The sequence below is a fragment of the Nomascus leucogenys genome, chromosome 8 (assembly GCF_006542625.1).
Source record: "Nomascus leucogenys isolate Asia chromosome 8, Asia_NLE_v1, whole genome shotgun sequence".
In the NCBI taxonomy this organism is placed as follows: domain Eukaryota; kingdom Metazoa; phylum Chordata; class Mammalia; order Primates; family Hylobatidae; genus Nomascus; species Nomascus leucogenys.
In genome coordinates this window covers 3,361,325-3,382,471 of record NC_044388.1, presented here as the reverse complement: position 1 = coordinate 3,382,471, position 21,147 = coordinate 3,361,325, and the positions used below count along the sequence as shown (strand labels likewise).

General features: G+C 46.3%; 1 protein-coding gene across 1 annotated transcript in view; it reads left to right on the top strand.

The window, feature by feature from the left end:
- The window catches only part of TEX49 (testis expressed 49), a 28,797-nt gene that overhangs the window by 4,160 nt on the left and 3,490 nt on the right, over nucleotides 1-21,147 (top strand). Inside the window, exon 2 of the mRNA XM_030816435.1 lies at nucleotides 18,066-18,188. Coding sequence (XP_030672295.1) covers nucleotides 18,066-18,188 — 123 coding nt within the window. The remainder of the gene's footprint in view (nucleotides 1-18,065; nucleotides 18,189-21,147) is intronic.

Genomic DNA, 21,147 nt, shown 5'->3' with positions numbered 1-21,147 from the left:
CAGCAAGTGGTTCTTAGGAGCTCACCATTCACTGGAGCTAAATGGTAACTTTGCTAACGGCCAGAATTGTTGACTTAACTACTGTATAGAGTCAAAACCTTGCAGCCTCCTCCCATAACCCCTGGGCAACTTCCTGAGAGTTAACAACATTCTACAACTTCAGAATAGTGTTCTGCAAGGGAAAGAGTAACTGGATGGGTTCTTTCTGATCCCTCATCTCTCTCCCTCTCTCTTACATACACACACATCTGCACACACGTCAGAGAATCATAATTATATAGTCCAACTACTATATGCAAATACCAAAACAATAGTTTGATTTGTTTCCTGTGTTTAAAACTCAAACTTTGGCCAGGCGCAATGGCTCACAACTGTCATCCCACCACTTTGGGAGGCTGATTCGGGCAGATCACTAGAGGCCAGGAATTCAAGACCAGCCTTGCCAATATGGCAAAACCGCGTCTCTACTAAAAATACAAAAATTAGCCAGGGGTGGTGGCACACACCTGTAATCCCAGCTACTCTGGAGGCTGAGGCACGAGAATCTCTTGAACCCGGGAGATGGAGGTTGCAACGAGCTGAGATTGCACCACTGCACTCCAGCCTGGGCGATAGAGTAAGATTGCTTAAAAAAAAAAAAAAAAGCCCCTCAAACTCCATTGGTGTTGTTGTTGAAAACTCAATATAGGAGTTCAAACATATTCTTCCAAAGAAAATAGGAATTTTCCTTCTGGGACAAGAATTTAGTGAAATCACCATTTGACATGGCAACCAGTTACCACTAATCCCATCCTTCTGAGAGGCATCTTGAACTAAATGTGATCAATTTGTTGCTGGGGTCTGGCTCACCTAATCAGCGCCTACGAATTCCTACCAACTACACACCCCTGGCATAATCTTGCTACTAGGCATCAAGCTAGCAAGTTTGAATCAATTAACAAATACTATATGATGAAAGTTGAGGCCTGCACGGTGGCTCATACCTGTAATCCCAGCACTTTGGGAGGCCAAGGCGGGCAGATCTCCTGAGGTCAGGAGTTCGAGAACAGCCTGGCCAACATGGTGAAACCCCGTCTCTACTAAAAATACAAAAATTAGCTGGGTGTGGTGACGGATGCCTGTAATCCCAGCTACTCGGGAGGCTGAGGCAGGAGAATCACTTGAACCCGGGAGGTGGAGGTTGCAATGAGCCTAGACTGCACCATAGCACTCCAGCCTGGGCAACAAGAGAAAAACTCCATCTATAAAAAAAAAAGAAAAAAAAGAAATTTGAATGTAATTACAGTAGACTCATCACAGTCTAATCGTTTGTGAGTTAATTTTTTAAAAGATTAAATTGTGGCTGGGAGCGGTGGCTCACTCCTGTAATCCCAGCACTTTGGGAGGCCAAAGCTACTCAGGAGGCTGAGGCATGAGAATCGCTTGAACCTGGGAGGCTGAGGTTGTGGTGAGCCGAGACCATGCCATTGCACTCCAGCCTGGGCAACAAGAGCAAAACTCCATCTCAAAAAAGAAAAGTTCAGTGTATGTCTTTTCTTGATCCACAATTTAATCTTTTTTTTTATTTTTTAATTTTTTTTGAGACTGAATCTCACTCTTTCACCCAGGCTGGAGTGCAGTGGTGCAATCTGGGCTCATTGCAACCTCTGCCTCCCAGGTTCAAATGATTCTCCTGCCTCAGCCTCCTGAGTAGCTGGTATTACAGGCACCTGCCACGCCGCTTGGCTAATTTTTGTATTTTTAGTAGAGATGAGGTTTCACCATGTTGGCCAGGCTGGTCTCAAAATCCTGACCTCAAGTGGTCCGCCCACCTCGGCCTCCCAAAGTGCTGGGGTTACAGGTGTGAGCCACCAAGCCCAGCTCACATAATGAACTTTAAATTTTACTTTGACTTAATATAGTAGTCCCTCCTTATTCATGGTTTTGTCTTCCAAGGTTTCCATTATTCATGGTTGACTGTGATCCAAAAATATTAAAAGGAAAATTCCCAAAGTAAACAATTTACAAATTTTACATTGTATGCCCTTCTGAGTAGAGTGATGAAATTTGGCACTTGGGAAAATCCCACTTGGGAAGAGAATCATCCCTTTGTCTAGCATATTCACTATCCACCTGTTACTGTTTGGAAAAAATATATAGTGTATATAGAGTTTGGTACCATCTGAAGTTTCAAGTATCCTCTGGGAGTCTTGGAATGTCTGGAATGTATACCGAGGATAAGAGGGGACTACTGTATGTGTAAATGCAGATTTTTTTTTTTTTTTGAGATGGAGTGTCTCACTCTGTCGCCAGGCTGGAGTACAGTGGCTCAGTATCCGCTCACTGCAACCTCCGCCTCCCAGGTTCAAGTGATTCTCCTGCCTCAGTCTCCCGAGGAGCTGGTACTACAGGCACATGCCACCACACCTGTCTAATTTTTATAATTTTTAGTAGAGACGGGGTTTCACCATGTTGGCCAGGCTGGTCTCGAACTCCTGGCCTCAAGTGATCCGCCCACCTCGGCCTCCCAAAGTGCTGGGATTACAGACGTGAGCCATCCCCCCCCAGCCTATGTGATATATATTTATTTATCCATTTTGGGTGTTTTTTGTTTGTTTAGAGACAGGGTCTTGCTCTGTCACCCAGGCTAGAGTGCAATGACACTGATCAACATGGCGAAATCCCGTCTCTACTAAAAATACAAAAATTAGCCAGGCGTGGTGGCACATGACTGTAATCCCAGCTACTCGGGAGGCTGAGGCAGGAGGATCACCTGAGGTCAGGAGTTCAAGACCAGCGCTGGACCAACATGGAGAAACCCCATCTCTACTAAAAATACAAAATTAGCCGGGCGTGGTGGCGCATGCCTGTAATCCCAGCTACTCGGGAGGCTGAGGCAGGAGGATCGCTTGAACCTGAGAGGCACAGATTGTGGTGAGCTGAGATCATGCCGTTGCACTCCAGCCTGGGCAACAAGAGCAAAACTCCATCTAAAAAAAATAAATAAATAAAAATGAAATAAATAAAAATGAAATAAATAAAAGCCATGGCCCTTTTTCTCCACACATATTCCATCAGTTCAAATATTTCATTTGTCTGGGCGTCGTGGCTCATGCCTATAATCCCAGCGCTTTGGAGGCTGAGGTGGGCCAATTGCTTGAGCCCAGGAGTTCAAGACCAGCCTGAGCAACATAGTGCCTGTCTCTACTAGAAACCCTTTCTCTACTAAAAATACAAAAATAAGGCTGGGCGTGGTGGCTCATGCCTGTAATCCCAACACTTTGGGAGGCCACAGCGGGCAGATCACTTGAGGTCAGGAGTTCAAGACCAGCATGACTAACATGGCAAAACCCCGTCTCTACCAAAACAAACAAACAAACAAAAAAGGCGTGGTGGCAAGCACCTGTAGTTCTAGCTACTTGGGAGGCTGAGGTGGGAAGATTAAGGCTGCAGTGAGCCGTGATGGCACCACTGCACCCCATCCAACGTGGGTGGCAGAGCAAGACCTTGTCTCAAAAAAACCTAAAACTAAAAACAAACAATCAAATATTATTTCATTAAATTACAAAATTGCAGGTACATGGTAAAACTAGCGTAAATTGTCCGGGGAGAAGGGGAATCACAACTGACTTTTGGCAAGCATGAATTAAAACTTGAGAGGCTGGCCATGGTGGCTCACACCTATAATCCTGGCACTTTGGTAGGCCAAGGCGGGCAGATTGCCTGAGCTCAGGAGTTCAAGACCGGCCTGGGCAACATTGTGAAATCCCATCTCTATTAAAAATACAAAAAATAGCCAGGTGCTGTGGCTCACGCCTGTAATCCCAGCAATTTGGGAGGCCAAGGAGGGTGGATCGCCTGAGGTCAGGAGTTCGAGACCAGCCTGGCCAACATGGTGAAACTGCATCTCTACTAAAAATACAAAACTTAGCTGGGCATGGTGGCAGATGCCTGTAATCCCAGCTACTCAGGAGGCTGAGGCAGGAGAATCGCTTGAACCCGGGAGGTAGAGGTTGCAGTGAGCTGAGACGGCGCCATTTGCACTCCAGCCTGGGGGACAAGAGCAAGACATCATCTCAAAAAAAAAAAAAAAAAATACAAAAAATTGGCCAGGCACGGTGGCTCATGCCTGTAATCCTAGCACTTTGGGATGCCGAGGCAGGGCTGATCACTTGAGGTTGGGAGTTCTAGACCAGCCTGACCAACATGGAGAAACCCCATCTCTACTAAAAATATAAAATTAGCCGGGCGTGGTGGTGCATGCCTGTAATACCAGCTACTCGGGAGGCTGAGGCAGGAGAATCGCTTGAACCTGGAAGGTGGAAACGGTGGTGAGCCGAGATCGTGCCATTGCACTCCAGCCTGGGCAACAAGAGTGAAACTCCCTCTCAAAAAAAAAAAAAAAAAAAAAAGGGTGGCACACGCCTGTAATCCCAGCTACTTGGGAGGCTGAGGCATGAGAATCACTTGAACCCAGGAGGTGGAGGTTGCAGTGAGCTGAGATCGCGCCACTGTCCTACAGCCTGCGTGACAGAGTGAGACTCTGTTTCCCAAAAATAAACAAACAAACAAAAGACTTGTGGGCACTTGTGGGCTGGCCAGGTGCAGTGGCTCACGCCTGTAATCCTGGCACTTTGAGGGGCCAAGGTGGGCAGATTGCCTGAGCTCAGGAGTTTGAGGCCAGCCTGGCCAACATTATGAAACCCCATCTCTACTAAAAATACAAAATTTAGCTGCATAATGGCACACACCTGTAATCCCACCTACTCAGGAGAATTGCTTGAGCCCAGGAGGCGGAGGTTGCAGTGAGCCAAGATTGTGCCACTGCACTTCAGCCTGGGTGACAAGAGTGAGACTCCATCTCAAAATAATAATAATAAAGAAGAAGATGGGGGAGGAGGAGGAAGAGGAAGAGGAGGAGGAGGAGGAGGAGAAAGAAGAAGAAAGAAGAAAAAGGAAGAAGAAGAAAGAAGAAGAAAAAAAGAAGAAAGCAGAAAGAAGAAGAAAAGAAAGAAGCAGCAGCAGCAGCAGCAACAGCAGTGGTAATGTACAAAAGAGGAAGCCATAGATCAATGTAAATATAAATGAACAAACCCACTGGCAGACCAAATTTAAAAATATATTAAAGAGGCAGGGCGTGGTGGCTCACACCTGTAATCCCAGCACTTTGGGAGGCTGAGGCAGGTGGATCACAAGGTCAGGAGATCGAGACCATCCTGGCTAACATGGTGAAACCCCATCTCTACTAAAAATACAAAAAAATTAGCCGGGCCTGGTGGCGGGCGCCTGTAGTCCCAGCTACTTGGGGTTGGGGGTGTTGAGGCAGGAGAATGGCTTGAACCCAGGAGGCCGAGCTTGCAGTGGGCCGAGATCACACCACTGCACTCCAGCCTGGGGGACAGTGTGAGACTCCATCTCAAAAAAAAAAAAAAAAGAATAAAAAGATGTTTCTTAGCATAATAAACACCTCCCACCTCACCTCACATCATACACAAAAATAAATTCCAGAGGCTGAGGCAGGCAGTTAATTTGAGGTCAGGAGTTCGAGACCAGCCTGACCAACATGGTGAAACCCCATCTCTACTAAAAATACAAAAAAATTAGCTGGGCTTGGTGGTGCATGCCTATAGCCCAGCTACTTGGGAGGCTGAGGCCGGAGAATCACTTGAACCCAGAAGGCGGATATTGCAGTGAGCCGAGATCGCGCCTCCCAGCCTGGGTGACAGAGCAAGACTTTGTCTCAATCAATCAATTTCAGATGAATTAGAGAGTTCAATAAATAAAACTACAGAAATATTAGAAGAAAATGTAGAATATTTGCATATTCTTAGCAGGGTTTTGCAAATCTTTCTTTATTAGACATTAAGCCCAGAAGCCTAAAAGAAAATATTGACAGTTTTTACTAAAAAATTATTTAATTGTGTATCAAAAGACATCATAAAGTTAAAATCAAGAGAGAGACTGAGTGAAAATATTTGCCATATATAGATGGGTGTATATCTACATGCACATATACACACATATATAAACCCATACATATATATTCATATGTATAAATCATGTATGCGATAATATTAAGAATACATAAAAAGCTTCTAAGTAAAGCACCAGGCCAGACTCCCCCTCTAATCCAACATCAATTATTTATTTATTGGGAATTGATTGTAAGACACTGGAAATACAACAATGATTAACATAGACAATAAAACTAGTAAATAAATAAACAAGATACAAATTGTGCCGAGTGCTAGGGAGAAAATAAAGGGGCAATGCAATAGAACAGAAGTCCTAAACTGCTGGCAGATGTAGCCTGATGACATGCTCAGCTTGCAGAGTGCTTTTTTAAAAAAAAATTTAGACCAACATCTAAAAATCCAGACATTTTATGTAAAACCAACATTTCCGACTTCTCTTTAAAAATTAGATTTGGGGGCCGGGCACAATAGCCCACACCTGTAATCCACGCACTTTATAATTCTTTTTTTTTTTTTTTTTGAGATGGCATCTCGCTCTGTCGCCCAGGCTGGAGTGCAGTGGCACGATCTCGGCTCACTGCAACCTCCGCCTCCGAGGTTCAAGCAATTCTCCTGCCTCAGCCTCCTGAGTAGCTGGGATTACAGGAGCCTGCCACCACACCCAGCTAATTTTTGTATTTTTAGTAGGGACAGCGTTTCACCATGTTGGTCAGGCTGATCTTGAACCCTTGACCTCGTGATCCACCTGCCTTGGCCTCCCAAAGTGCTGGGATTACAGGCGTGAGCCACCATGCCCAGCCTATCCAAGCACTTTGAAAGGCCAAGGCAGGTGGATCATCCGAGGTCAGGAGTTTAAGACCAGCCTGGCCAACATGGCAAAACACTGTCTCTACTGAAAATACAAAAATTAGCTGGGCATGGTGGTGCGTGCCGTAATCCCAGCTACTCGGGAGGCTGAGGCAGGAGAATCACTCGAACCAGGGAGGTGGAGGTTGCAGTGAGCCGACATTGTGCCACTGCACTCCAGCCTGGGCGACAAAGTGAGACTCCGTCTCAAAAAAAAAAAAATTAGATTTGGCCACACTGGCCCTAAACTGTGGCTGTAAATGACAACAAACAGCTAGAAAAAAGTAGCAGCTTCCCCTTCAGATGGTACAGTTTTCTTACCCAGCTTGCTTTACTCGTAAGCATTATCTGCCTGGCCCTTACGGACAACTGAGTTTGAAGATGCTGTAATGAAGAGTAACTTGGAGAGGCCCACTTTATTTTGTTTTTTTTTTTAACTTTTATTATTATTATTATTTTTTTGGAGAGGCAGGGTCTCCTTATGTTGCCCAGGCTTGTCTTAAACTGGGCTCAAGTAATCCTCCTGCCTCAGCCTCCCCAAATGCTGAGATTACAGGCATGAGCCTCCATGCCCAACAAGAGGCCCTCTTTAGACAGAGAATTCAATGAATTAATGTTTAAGCAACAGCTTGAAGAATGAGGAGCTTGTCATGTGTAGAGCTAAGGCTAGGGCTTCATCTTCATAAGAGCAGATTCAAAATTGAGAAAAAATTCAAAGCCAAAACTGTAGCAGGTTACCTCCACCTCCCACTTTGATCAGACTGCTTTCATTGCATCCCAGCCTTGAAATTCATCTCTCAGTTCTGACAGCCTTTTTAATAGTGCAAACCCTAACATAGCTATGCACTGTGCACATCATCCATGACCTCATAACAAAAGGAACCATAGAATAGTATTTCTGATGCCACTATCCTTTTCACAAAGACATTCAGGCAACTTGGCTACCCTCTGCCAAGTTTGGCTTCAACCATATCATTCAATCTTCCACCTGAAAATTACATTCAATGGTAATTTTGTTCTATTCCTAGTATTTTCTTGAAGCCACTTGAACTGCCCCAGAGCTGAAGTCTGTGCCCACATGGCCAAGCTGTGAGACACATAGGCTGACCTCTAGGAGTTCATTATAAGGCCGTGAAAAGTGTTGTGCTCCAGAGAAAACTGTCGAGACAAAGGTGACTGTATTTGGCTTTTATCTAAGATGTTTAGTCTTCCTAGAGTGATGAGTACCGTAACCACAGATGTCAAGTGGGAACTCAGGGCAGCCTGACAATCCTATCATATTCCCCTAGTCACTCTCCCAATCCTCAAGTCAACTATTTCACATCTCCCTCCTTGAATCTCTAAAGCCCCTCTCCCATTCTCACTCTGAGCTAACTTCCTTGCTCCTTATTTCACTAAGAAAATTAGAAGGAATCAGAGACTTTCCATCATCACATCTAACATTCCCTCCATTCCCTCAGGTTCAATGAATAAACTGATTCCTTTTGTGTACTGGAGCCCATCCCTTCTCATCTACTTAAGGATTTTGCTCCTAAAACTATCACCTTCTCCCTCAGGATTCTCCTTCTTCCCAGATCATTTCCATCAGTATACAAATATAATATAATCTCTTCCATCTGGCAGGGGAAGGGCAAGGGAAGAGACCTCCCTTGGCCACGTGGTCCCCTCAAGCTATTGCCCTCATTTCTTTCTCCACCCTCTTCTCCCCACTACCATCCTGATTATATCAAAATTCCTGGAAAAAGAAGTTTATATTCACAGTCTAGAAAAAAAAAAAAAAAACATGCCAATTGCCCTTGCTTTAAATTCATGATCACCAAACTCAAGTGGGTCTTGTTGTCCACTTGAGTTTAGTGATTATCGCTGCCCAGAAGTCAAACTACATTTCCTTGTTCCATTCACTCTCCTAGTCTCCTGAAGGCCTTTTCCTACCTTCTCCTGTTTCTTCACACCTCCAACACCTCCTGTCCCATCCTCATTCTCATATAATGAGTTGCCTTCTATTTCACAGAGAAAACAGAAGCAATTGGTAGATAATTTCCATAAGCTATCACAAACCACATCTATGCATCTACCTGCATGTGTGCCCATATATCTCCTATTATCATGAATGAATGGCCCACGCACCTATTAAGACAAACCGCCTCCATTTTTGACCAGATCCCATTTCTTTTTGCCTTCTCCAAAACACCACTCCAATAATTCTTCTCACTCTTGCATTAATTTGTCCATCTATAATTTCCTCTTCTGGCTGAGCCCAGTGGCTCACACCTGTAATCCCAGCACTTTGGGAGGCCAAGGCGGGTGGATCACTTGAGGCCAGGAGTTCAAGACCAACCTGACCAACACGGTGAAACCCCATCTCTACTAAAAATACAAGAATTAGCTGGGTGTGGTGGTGCACACCTGTAGTCCTAGCTACTTGGGAGGCTGAGGCAGGAGAATTGCTTGAACCTGGGAGGCGGAGGCTGCAGTGGGCCGAGATCGTGCCACTGCACTCCAGCCTAGGCGACAGAGTGAGACTCAGTCTCAAAAAAAAAAAAAAAAAAATTATTCTTCCATCTTAAAACCCCTCATTTCCTATTTCCCTGTTCCCCGTAGACATAAGAGTTGTCTGTTTTGGCCAGGCGTGGTGGCTCATGCCTGTAATCCCAGCACTTTGGGTGGCCGAGGCGGGTGGATCACCTGAGGTCAGAAGTTCAAGATCAACCTGACCAAAATAGGGAAACCCTGTCTGTACTAAAAATAAAAAATTAGCCGGGCATGGTGGCACATGCCTGTAATCGCAGCTACTCAGGAGGCTGAGGCAGGAGGCAGGAGAATTGCTTGAACCCAGGAGGCAGAGCTTTCGGTGAGCCAAGATCGTGCCATTGCACTCCAGCCTGGGCAACAAGAGTGAAACTCGGTGTCAAAAAAAAAAAAAAAAAGAGTTGTTTTTTCTGTCTCTGGTTCTCCTTCTTTTTTTTTTTTTTCGAGACGGAGTCTTGCTCTGTTGCCCAGGCTGGAGTGCAGTGGCGCGACCTCAGCTCACTGCAAGCTCTGCCTCCCAGGTTCATACCATTCTCCTGCCTGGGACCACAGGCACCCGCCACCATGCCCAGCTAATTTTTTGTATATTTAGTAGAGATGGGGTTTCACCGTGTTAGCCAGGATAGTCTCGATCTCCTGACCTCATGATCTGCCCGCCTCGGCCTCCCAAAGTGCTGGGATTACAGGCGTGAGCAACCACGCCCAGCCTGTCTCTGGATCTGCCATTCTCTCTTGAGCCCACACCAACCCAGGCACTTGCCATCACCACACCATTAAAACTGCTTCAGCCTGGGTGCAGTGGCCCAGGCCTGTAATCCTAGTACTTTGGGAGGCCGAGGCAGGAAAATCGCTTGAGTTTAGGAGTTTTAGACCAGCCTGGGCAACAGAGTGAGACCTCATCTCTACTAAAAATCAAAAAAATTAGCTGGGCATGGTGGCACGCACCTTTAGTCCAAGCCATTAGGGAGGCTGAGGAGAGAGGATTACTTGAACCCAGGAGATTGAGGATGCATTGAGCTATAATCATGCCACTGCACTCCAACCTGAGCAACAGAATGAGACTCTCTCTCTCTCTAAAAAACAAAACAAAACAAAACCCTGCTGTATCCATTTACCAATGACTCACATATTGCTAAGTTAAATGGTAAACTCTTAGTTCTCATCTTATTTAACATATGGGCAGAAAAGTGCAACAGAGCTCAGATGGTTCTGAATCCTGGTGCTGCTGAGGTTGCTTGAAATACATGGCTAGCTGGGAAGGGTTTGACCTTATGGACCACCATGGGGAACATGCCTCATACTTTTCTATTACCTCAGAACTGGTTTGGGAAATTCACAACGTGGGGCAGGGAGATTATGGGTAAAATACAGCATTCTCTTCGTCTCCTAGCAAGCCCACATCTACCTTGCTTACCCTGGTCTTTCTCATCCCAAATTCTATGTCCATTAATTCAGGGAACCCACAGTTCCTGAATCTCTACTCACCCTTTTCCACAAGCTAAACAATCTTGGAAGACTCTCATTTGTCTCCAGAATGGTTCCCTGGTCCCAGTTTCTTCCTGGTTGATTTCACCTTGTTAATACATTCACTCAAACTGCTTGACACCTTTCTGTCCATCTGGTTTTAGCACTTCAACCATTCTGTGGTTCAAATCAGCCACATTCCTTGCCTGGTCCCTTAGCTAGGCCTTTAACAGCAACTATAAAAATGAACCTATTAATAGTCACACTTTTCATTCTTAACACTCTTACTATCATGATATTTTTAAGTCATTCACAATTTTTCCTTGAAGAACGACACGCTTTTTTTCCCTCCTAGTAGGTGTGAGTGTATTAACGTTCAACTCAAAAGGGCCCACTCAAGCTTTCCTTATTAGAGTCATAATGAAAACTCACAGAGGTGAGTCAACACGTGTAATCAAACATTCTGCCAGTCCCTGCCTCCTTCCTACCTTTTCCTCCTGATAAAGAATCAAAATAGAAAAATCAAGGAGGCAAATGGGTGTGGGGAACATACTTTGATCTATCCTTGACTTCAGTAACTCAGTTTAAGCCAGGTGCAGTGGCTCATACCTGCAATCCCAGCACTTTGGGAGGCTGAGGCAAAAGGATCACTTGAGCCCAGGGGTTTGAGACCAGCCTGGGCAACACAGTGGGACCTTGTCTCTATAAAAATTAGTCAGGTGCGTTGGTGCATGCCTGTAGTCCCAGGTACTTGGGAGGCTGAGGTGGGAGGATCACTTGAGCCCAGGAGGTTGAGACTGCAGTGAGCCATGATTGCACCAGTGCATTCCAGCCTAGTGACAGAGTGAGACTGACTCAAAACCAAAAAGAAACTCAGTTTATCAAGGATCCAAAGATGTTCAAATTCAGGGGGCTAACACACTAAGCAAATTCATAGTGCCTCAGTTTCCTCACCTATAAATGGAGACAATAATGTCTGCCTTATAGACTTATTGTGGAGAGGCCGGGCGCGGTGGCTCACACCTGTAATCCCAGCACTTTGGGAGGCCGAGACAGGAAGATCACCTGTGGTCAGGAGTTCAAGACCAGCCTGGCCAACATGGTGAAACTTCATCCCTACTAAAAATACAAAAATTAGCCGCATGTGTTAGCGGGTGCCTGTAATTCCAGCTACTTGGGAGGCCGAGGCGTGAGAATCTCTTGAACCTGGGAGGCGGAGGTTGCAGTGAGCTGAGATCATGCCACTGCACTCCAGCCTGGGCAACAGAGCGAGACTCTGCCTCAAAAAAAAAAAAAAAGTATTGTGGACATTAAATAAAATAATGTATGTAACGTACCTGAGACCTAGCACATAAAACTTTACAACAGATGATGGAGGAAAAGTTATAAATCATATGTAAGTTCACTATTTACATATAGAACATATACCTTTCCTGTGACTAGAATATCCCTGTCCACTACTCAAGACATACTTGCCAAGATAGGATACCTGGAAAGCAATATTTTTAACCATAAGATTCCTTGAGGTACAAAAAACGCTGGCTGGCTTCAAAGGATATTTCATCTAGGCCCTGAAAGAGGCTGGTCAACTCACTGCCCACAGAAGAGCACCCCAACCAGTGACCAGAACTCTTTTTTTTTTGGGGGGGGGACGGAGTCTCGCTGTCGCCCAGGCTGGAGTGCAGTGGCGCGATCTCGGCTCACTGCAGGCTCCGCCCCCCGGGGTTCACGCCATTCTCCTGCCTCAGCCTCCCGCGTAGCTGGGACTACAGGCGCCCGCTACCTTGCCCGGCTAATTTTTTGTATTTTTAGTAGAGACGGGGTTTCACCATGTTAGCCAGGATGGCCTCGATCTCCTGACCTCGTGATCCACCCGCCTCGGCCTCCCAAAGTGCTGGGATTACAGGCGTGAGCCACCGCGCCCGGCCTGCCCAGAACTCTTATGTCTACCAGTTGGGAGATTCCTGTCCCTCCTAGGCTCACCCTTCCTCTTTCTAATACTGGTTGCTCCTGCAGATTCAGTCCAGCTTCCAGGGTTCGTTCACCTTCTACTCTGGGGTCTTGAGTGCCCGAGCTTTCCCTTCTGTCCTGCCCAGGGAAGCACAATCCTGTATCAGTCCTGTCCTTTGCTGAATCTCTCTCAACACCAGCTTTGAACTCTGCTCTCCCATTTATTCTTTTTTTTTTTTTTTTGACAGAGTTTTGCTCTTGTTGCCCAGGCTGGAGTACAGTGGGGCGATCTCGGCTCACTGCAACCTCCGCCTCCCAGGTTCAAGCGATTCTCCTGCCTCAGCCTCCTGACTAGCTGGGATTACAGGCACATGTGACCACACTCAGCTAATTTTTTGTATTTTAGTAGAGACGGGATTTCATCATGTTGGCCAGGCTGGTCTCGAACTATCGACTTCAGGTGATCCACCTGCCTTGGCCTCCCAAAGTTCAGGGATCACAGGCATGAGCCACTGTGCCCGGCCATCCTATTATTCTTAGCTTCATACCTGACACTCCTCTTGGTCCAGGAGGGCCTTGTTCTTTATTCTAGACAAATTCCCCCTAATCTGGCCCTTCTTCGAGACAACTCTTTGCCTTGTTGTATGAAAATCTTGTGCCAGCCTAGCTCTCACCATAACACAAGTCCAGGCACCCAGAACACTGTTCATTGACCGGAGTCACAGAGAAAATCTCTGCGAGATTTGGATGGTAGGGAAAGATTATGCCTGTTCTTGTCTCGAGACAATTGAGACAAATGACCTCTCCTTGCCAGAATCTCCGGTGACTGCCCTCTAGCCACAGACACGCTGAGCTTCAAGCTGTGCACATCCGAAGAGCCTCACTCCAGCTTATCCCACTGCTGTCCTTATCATTCCCCTTCCCTGAGGAATTCACTAATGAGTCCTCAGAGTTGCTCCCATTTCCAATTCCAAATGAATTTCTTTAAAGAAAGGCTCAACCTTGAGTTTCTGATAAAAGCTGAACTTGTCTTACTTACGTTCTCATTTCCTGGATCCTGTTAGAGGACACAAAAGGTAGTCTTCCCAAGCCTGGCTGGAATGTCTTCTGCTCAATCTCCTAGTCTCCTTGCCTCTCTGAGCTGCCTCTTTGGTGAACCACCTGTTAGGAGACAGCTGAAGATCCCATTCTTAGACTCCAGCAGAGGGCACTGTTGTTCTGGCTTTTCTTTACTTTTTCTTTTTCTTTTTTTCTTTTTTTGGAGACAGTCTCACTCTGTTGCTCAGGCTGGAGTGCAGTGGCGCAATCTTGGCTCACTGCAACCTCTGCCCCCCCAGGTTCAAGCGATTCTCCTGCCTCAGCCTCCGGAGTAGCTGGGACTACAGGCATGTGCCACAATGCCCGGCTAATTTTTGTATTTTTAGTAGAGACAGGGTTTTGCCATGTTGGGCAGGCTGGTCTCGAACTCCTGACCTCAAGTGATCCCACCCGCCTCAGCCTCCCAAAGTGCTGGGATTACAGGCATGAGCCACTGTCCCCAGCCCATTCTGGCTTTTCAAACAGGAGCATAAGTGGCACAATTCAGCCAAAAATGAATTGGCCAGAGCCACTGAGCCCCTCTGCCTTCCCAAATGGATAAACCTTCTGAAGTTAGAGAAATGTACCTTGGGGCAGAGTGTGATGGCTCATGCCTGTAATCCAGGCACTGTGTGAGGCCAAGGTGGGAAGATTATTTGAGCCCAGGAGTTCTAGACTAGCTTGGGCAACATAGCAAGACCCTTTCTCTACAAAAAGAAAATTGAAAATTTTTTTAATTAGCCAGGCATGGTGGCACATGCCTGTAGTCTCAACTACTCAGGAGGCTGAGGCAGGAGGATCACTTAAGCCCAGGAGTGAGATGAGGTCTCACTCTGTTGCCCAGGCTGGTCTAAAACTCCTAAACTCAAGTGATTCTCCTGCCTCAGCCTCCCAAAGTGCTGGGATTACAGGCGTGAGCTACTGTGCCCGGCCTCCTCAGTCTATTTCTATTTGTCCAAGGACATCCTACCCCCCCTATCTTGCCCATATTCAAATACCAAGCTCAATAATATTGCTTCCAGGAAATGGCCTCATTGCTATAACCCGTGACGAAGTACAAATCAGCCCCGTGGTTCAGTCCAGGCTTCCAGAACTCTATATGCTAACCAAGGCTTCAGTACTGTTGCTTCTCCAAGTCCTCAACTGTACAGGGAGGGGATTCAAACTGTGCCCCACTCTGGTGGTACCATTATTTCAGATAGAAAATGTTAAAAGAGATTTAATTGGAGGGCAAACGAGAGAGATGAGGGACAGAGATGATGAATGAGTGAGGCCAAGCCAGGAAGAAAAGGAAAAAGCAGGAGCTGGGGAAGAACTCCAGAACAGAAGTGGCATCGCCGCACTCCACCAGAGATTAGTCAGCAATCCTCGGCAATTTCCAAAGAGAATGGTAAACTGATCCAGTTCCTGACAAGCATCCATAATCATGAAAAAAAAAAATTTGAGGAATAGGATGACTTCTGCTCCAGGAATACAGAATCGAGGCACTGAAAATGTCAGATGCAGACGTGGATTTTTTTTTTCTTTTTTTTTGTGACAGAGTTTCACTCTTGTCTCCCAGGCTGGAGTGCAGTGGTGTCATCTTGGCTCACTGGAACCTCCACCTCTCGGATTCAAGCGATTCTCTTCCCTCAGCCACCCCGGTAGCTGGGACTACAGGCATGCACACTACTCCCGGCTAATTTTTGTATTTTTTGTAGAGATGGGGTTTCACCATGTTGGCCAGGTTGGTCTCAAACTTCTGACCTCAGGTGATCCATCTTCCTCGGCCTCCCAAAGTGCTGGGATTACAGGCATGAGCCACCGTGCCCAGCCAAGAGCTGGATTTTACTCTGCATTTGAGACTGGCTGGAGGAGGTAGGGAAAGGGGCCTAGCGCCTTTTTGGCTTGCATGACAGAATGGATGGAACAGCCAAGAGACAGAAATGTTGAAGCCACCCTAAACAGCTTTCCTTTTCTCACTCCCTCACCAAGTCTTGCTCTTCTGAAAGACTTAAAAAAAAATTAAATTTTTTTCAAACTCATCCTCCCTTGTTCAGGAGTCTGAGATGCAAGCCAAATCTAGCCTATTTAAGCAGAATATGAATGTATTAAAAAATATATCGGCTGGGCGCAGTGCCTCACACCTGTAATCCCAGCCCTTTGGGAGGCGGAGGCAGGTGGATCATGAGGTCAGGAGTTCGAGATCAGCCTGGCCAATATGGTGAAATCCTGTCTCTACTAAAAATACAAAAATGAGTCAGGCGTGGTGGTGAGTGCCTGTAGTCCCAGCTACTTGGGAGGATAAGGCAGAAGAATCGCCTGAACCCAGGAGGCAGAGGTTGCAGTGAGCCAAGATCACACCACTGCACTCCAGCCTGGGTGACAGAGTGAGACTCTGTCTCAAAAAAAAAAAAAAAAAAAAAAAAAAAAATATATATATATATATATATATATATATAGGACCAGGTGCAGTGGCTCATGCCTGTAATCCCAGCACTTTGGGAGGCCGAGGCAGGAGGATCACATGAGGCCAGGAATTCAAGACCAGCCTGGCCAACATGGTGAAACCCCATCTCTACTAAAAATATGAAAATTAGCTGGGCATGGTGCATACGCTGGTAATCCCAGCTACTTGGCAGGCTGATGCAGGAGAATTGCTTGAACCCAGGAGATAGAGGTTGCAGTGAGTCAAGATCATGCCACTGCACTCCAGCCTGGGTGACATAGCAAGACTCCATCTTAAAAAAAGAAAAACTATATATATGTGGGGTTGGATGCAGTGGCTCATACCTGTAGTCCCAGCATTTTGGGACGCTGAGGAGGGAAGATCGCTTGAGCCCATAAGTTCAAGGCTTCAGTGAGCTACGATTGCACCACTGTACTCCAGTCTGGGTGGCAGAGGGAGACCCTCTTAAAATACATAAATAAACAAAAAGAGAAAGAAAATAAGAAAATATTGGGAAGCACGTAAAAGCTGCAGTAGGAATGGAAAACTACACATGGTGGATAGTAACCATAAACAATGCTCAGAATTATGCCATAGACCTGGTCTGGCACAGACACTACTGCATTCAATGCTGTGGTGGGCACTACTGGCACCGAGGATGCTGGGCCCTGAATACTGCTGCTGGAAACAGGATGCAGCTTCACTGCTGTCACCTCCCGTTGCTAGCGGATAACTTTATATGGCCACTGCTTCTTTGCAACCTTCTTTGATTCAAAATCTGAAACAGATGTGTTTGATTGGCCTAGCCAAAATTCTTTGTCCATATCCTTGCTGAAAGAGAGGTTGGATAAGGAAGAACTAGTCTATTCAGCCTCTATTGTGAGATACAGGTTTTGCTTCATAGGGAGTGATTCCCAAACATAATGAATGCTAGGTAGCCGATATGCTACACTACCTTACCAGCCCCATCTCCTGTCCTTCTCCTCTTCACCCAGCACTCCAGGCTCCAAATCAAATAGCTCTCTGATGCCTTTCTAATGCTTCTAAACACTTGCCATTCTGCTGTCTGAAATGCTCTTCCTGATTCTACTGTAACCCACCTCTTTCTTTTCCTCCAAGACTTAACTCAAACATAACTTCCACTATTAGACCATTTGAAGTTCTGCAAATATGCCAATCCCAGGAAAGGAATGTCTACCCAGATAAGGGCCTTTTTCACTTGCACGAACCCTAAGTATGTGTCCAATATCCCGATTCCAGAAGTTGGCCTCTTAAAATCCAGGAGTCGGCCGGGCGCGGTGGCTCACGCTTGTAATCCCAGCACTTTGGGAGGCCGAGGCGGGCGGATCACGAGGTCAGGAGATCAAGACCACGGTGCAACCCCGTCTCTACTAAAAATACAAAAAAGTAGCCGGGCGTGGTGGCGGGCGCCTGTAGTCCCAGCTACTCGGAGAGGCTGAGGCAGGAGAATGGCGTGAACCCGGGAGGCGGAGCTTGCAGTGAGCCGAGATTGTGCCACTGCACTACAGCCTGGGTGACAGAGCGAGACTCCATCTCAAAAAAAAAAAAAAAAATCCAGGAGTCAGGGAGAAGCAAGGGAGAAGCAAGGGAGTGGTAAGGGAGGTCTTGTGATCACTGCGTTCTCTCTCCCTCCCCTCTGTCACAGCCATGGTGATTGGATTCCTGAGGTCCTGAAAATTGGATGTGAGTGGCTAGGAGAGATCCCTGCCATGCACCTTGTTAGCATGGAGACCAGGGAATCAGAGAATCAAATAGTCATTTGCCAAGTACTCAGAACAAGTCTACTCTAATTTCAGACCAGAAGGAACCAGAGCCTACTAGGCTTCCCCCCATTATATCAAAAGATGGGAATTATTCCGTGCACCAGAATAGCCACACAAGATACCATGAAGCTGTCCGGAAGGTGTTGTTGAAGACGTGTAAGTACCTTGGGGTGGGCATCATGCTAGGAGAAAAAAAGATATGTCTGAGTTCCTAAAGAATGGCTGGGATGAGGCCAGGCTTAGTGGCTCATGTCTGTAATCCTAGCACTTTGGGAGGCCGAGACAGGTGGATCACAAGGTCAGGAGTTCAAGACCAGCCTGGCCAACATCGTGAAACCCCGTCTCTACTAAAAATACAAAAATCAGCTGGGCATGGTGGTGCGTGCCTGTAGTCTCAGCTACTCAAGAGGCCTTGAAGCCGGGAGTTGGAGGTTGGGTGAGCCGAGATCATGCCACTGCACTCCAGCTTGGGCAACAGAGTGACACTTCATCTCAAAGAAAAAAAAAAAAAAAAAAAAGAATGGCTGGGATGTGGTTGGGTATGGTTATCCGGCAGGAAAAAAAAAAAAAAAAGAGCCAAGAGGAGAGACTGAGAGGAAGAGGGAGAAAGTAGACTTGGTGGGGTAAGCACGATATGATAAAATGAAAAAAAAAATTTTTTTTTTGAGACGAGTCTTGCTCTGTCACCCAGGCTGGACTGCAATGGCGCCATCTCCAGCTCACTGCAACCTCTGCCTCCCAGGTTCAAGCAATTCTCTTGCCTCAGCCTCCCGAGTAGCTGAGATTACAGGTGTCTGCCACCATACCTGGCTAATTTTTGTATTTTTAGTAGAGGTTGGTTTGTCCAGGTTGGTCTTGAACTCCTGACCTCAGGTGATCCACCCACTTGGGCCTCCCAAAGTGCTGGGATTACAGGCGTAAGCCACCATGCTCATCAATAAAATGAAATTTGAATTAGACTTGGAAGCAGAAGATCCATGTTTGAGTCCTAGTTCTGCCTCTTTTTTGATGTTTCACCTTTTCTTTTCTTTTCTTGGAAACAGGATTTCATTTTGTCACCCAGGCTGGAGTGCAGTGCAGCAATCATAGCTCACTGCAGCCTCGAACTCCTGGGCTCAAGTGATCTTCTTGCCTTAGTCTCCTGAGTAGCTGGGACTACAGGCATGCACCACCAAGCCTGGCTAATATTTTAAAAACATTTTTGTAGAGAGGAAGTCATGCCATGTTGTCCAGGCTGGTGTCAAACTCCCAGGCTCAAGTGATCCTCCTACCTTGGCCTCCCACAGTGCTGGGATTACAGGTGTGAGCCACCACACCCGGCCCATTTACCCTTTATTAACCTACTCCCTCGTTGGTTTTGCTGTTGTTGTTCGTTGTTGTTGTTTTGAGGCAGATTCTCACCCTATCGCCCAGGCCGTAGCGCAGTGCTACGTACGATCTTGGCTCACTGCAACCTCCGCCTCCCTTGTTCAAGTGATTCTTGTGCCTCAGCCTCCTGAGTAGGTGGGACTACAGGAGTGCGCCACCACGCCTGGCTAATTTTTGTATTTTCAGTAGAGACAGGGTTTCACCATGTTGGCCAGGCTGGTCTCGAACTCCTGATCTCAGGTGATCCATCTCCTCGGCTTCCCAAAGTGCTGGGATTACAGGCATGAGCTGCCACTCCGGGCCCCTCATTGGTTTAAAGGCGGGATGTTGGGGAGAGAAAATGCCTGAGCTATTGTTTTACTAATCTTTCAAAATTGTTGAGAGAAAAAAGTATATTGTATATTATCATGCATTATCCCTTTGAGGAATAGTAAGCACCAGCTTTGGCATTTTATTGAACTGGGTTTAAACTGCAAACGAATTCTGTGACTTTAGGCAAGTTCCTTTAACCACAACCTCTCTGAACCATCTGGAAATAGGAATAATACTTTTTAGCACTATTGTCAAGAGAGAACATGTACCTTTTAAAAAGCATGTAGCCAGCCTGGGCAACATGGTGAAATCCCATCTATAAAACATACAGTTGGGCACGGTGGCTCATGCCTATAATCCCAGGACTTTAGGAAGACGAGGCGGGCGTCTTTGTAAAAATACAAAAAAATATTAGCCAGGCATAGTGGCGGGCGCCTGTAATCCCAGATACTTGATAGGCTGAGGCAGGAGAATGCTTGAACCCAGGAGGCAGAGGTTGCAGTGAGCTGAGATGGCGCCATTGCACTCCAGCCTGGGGGACACAGTGAGACTCCGTCTCAAAAAAAAAAAAAAAAAAAAAAATTCGCGGGGCGTGGTGGTGCTCGCCTGCAGTCCCAGCTATTCAGGAGGCTCAGGTGGGAGAATCACTTAAGCCTGGCAGGTCAAGGCTGCCATGAGCTGTGATGGTGCTACTGCACTCCAGCCTGGGCAGCAGAGCAAGACCCTGTCTCAAAAAAAAAAAAAATTAAAAAGCATGTAGGACATCAAAGCATGATGTAAGCTGATAAAAAATAAAAATAAAAATAAACATCACATAGTGTATGATGCCATTTATATAACATTCTTTTTTTTTTTTTTTTTAGATAGGGTCTCACTCTGTTGCCCAGGCTGAGTACAATGGTGCAGTTATAGCTCACTACAGTCTCAAACTCCTGGGCTCAAGTGATCTTCCCACCTCAGCCTCCCGAGTAGCTGAGACTACAGGCATGTGCCACTATGCCCAGCTTTTTCTTTTTTTTTTTATAGAGACAAGGTCTGGCTATCTCCCACACAGCGATCCTCCCGCCTCAGCCCCACAAAGCTGGAATTACAGGTGTGAGCCACAACGCCAGGCCTTATAACATTCTTATATGACATTCTTATATAACATTCTTATATAACACTCTTATAACATTTTTTTTTTTTTTTTTTTTTTTGAGACAGAGTCTCACCTGTTGCCCAGGCTGGAGTGCAGTGGCGCGATCTTGGTTCGCTGCAGGCTCTGCCTCCCAGGTTCATGCCATTCTCCTGCCTCAGCATCTCCGAGTAGCTGGGACTACAGGTGCCCACCACCACGCCCGGCTAATTTTTTGTATTTTTAATAGAGATGGGGTTTCACCGTGTTAGTCAGAATGGTCTTGATCTCCTGACCTCGTGATCTGCCTGCCTTGGCCTC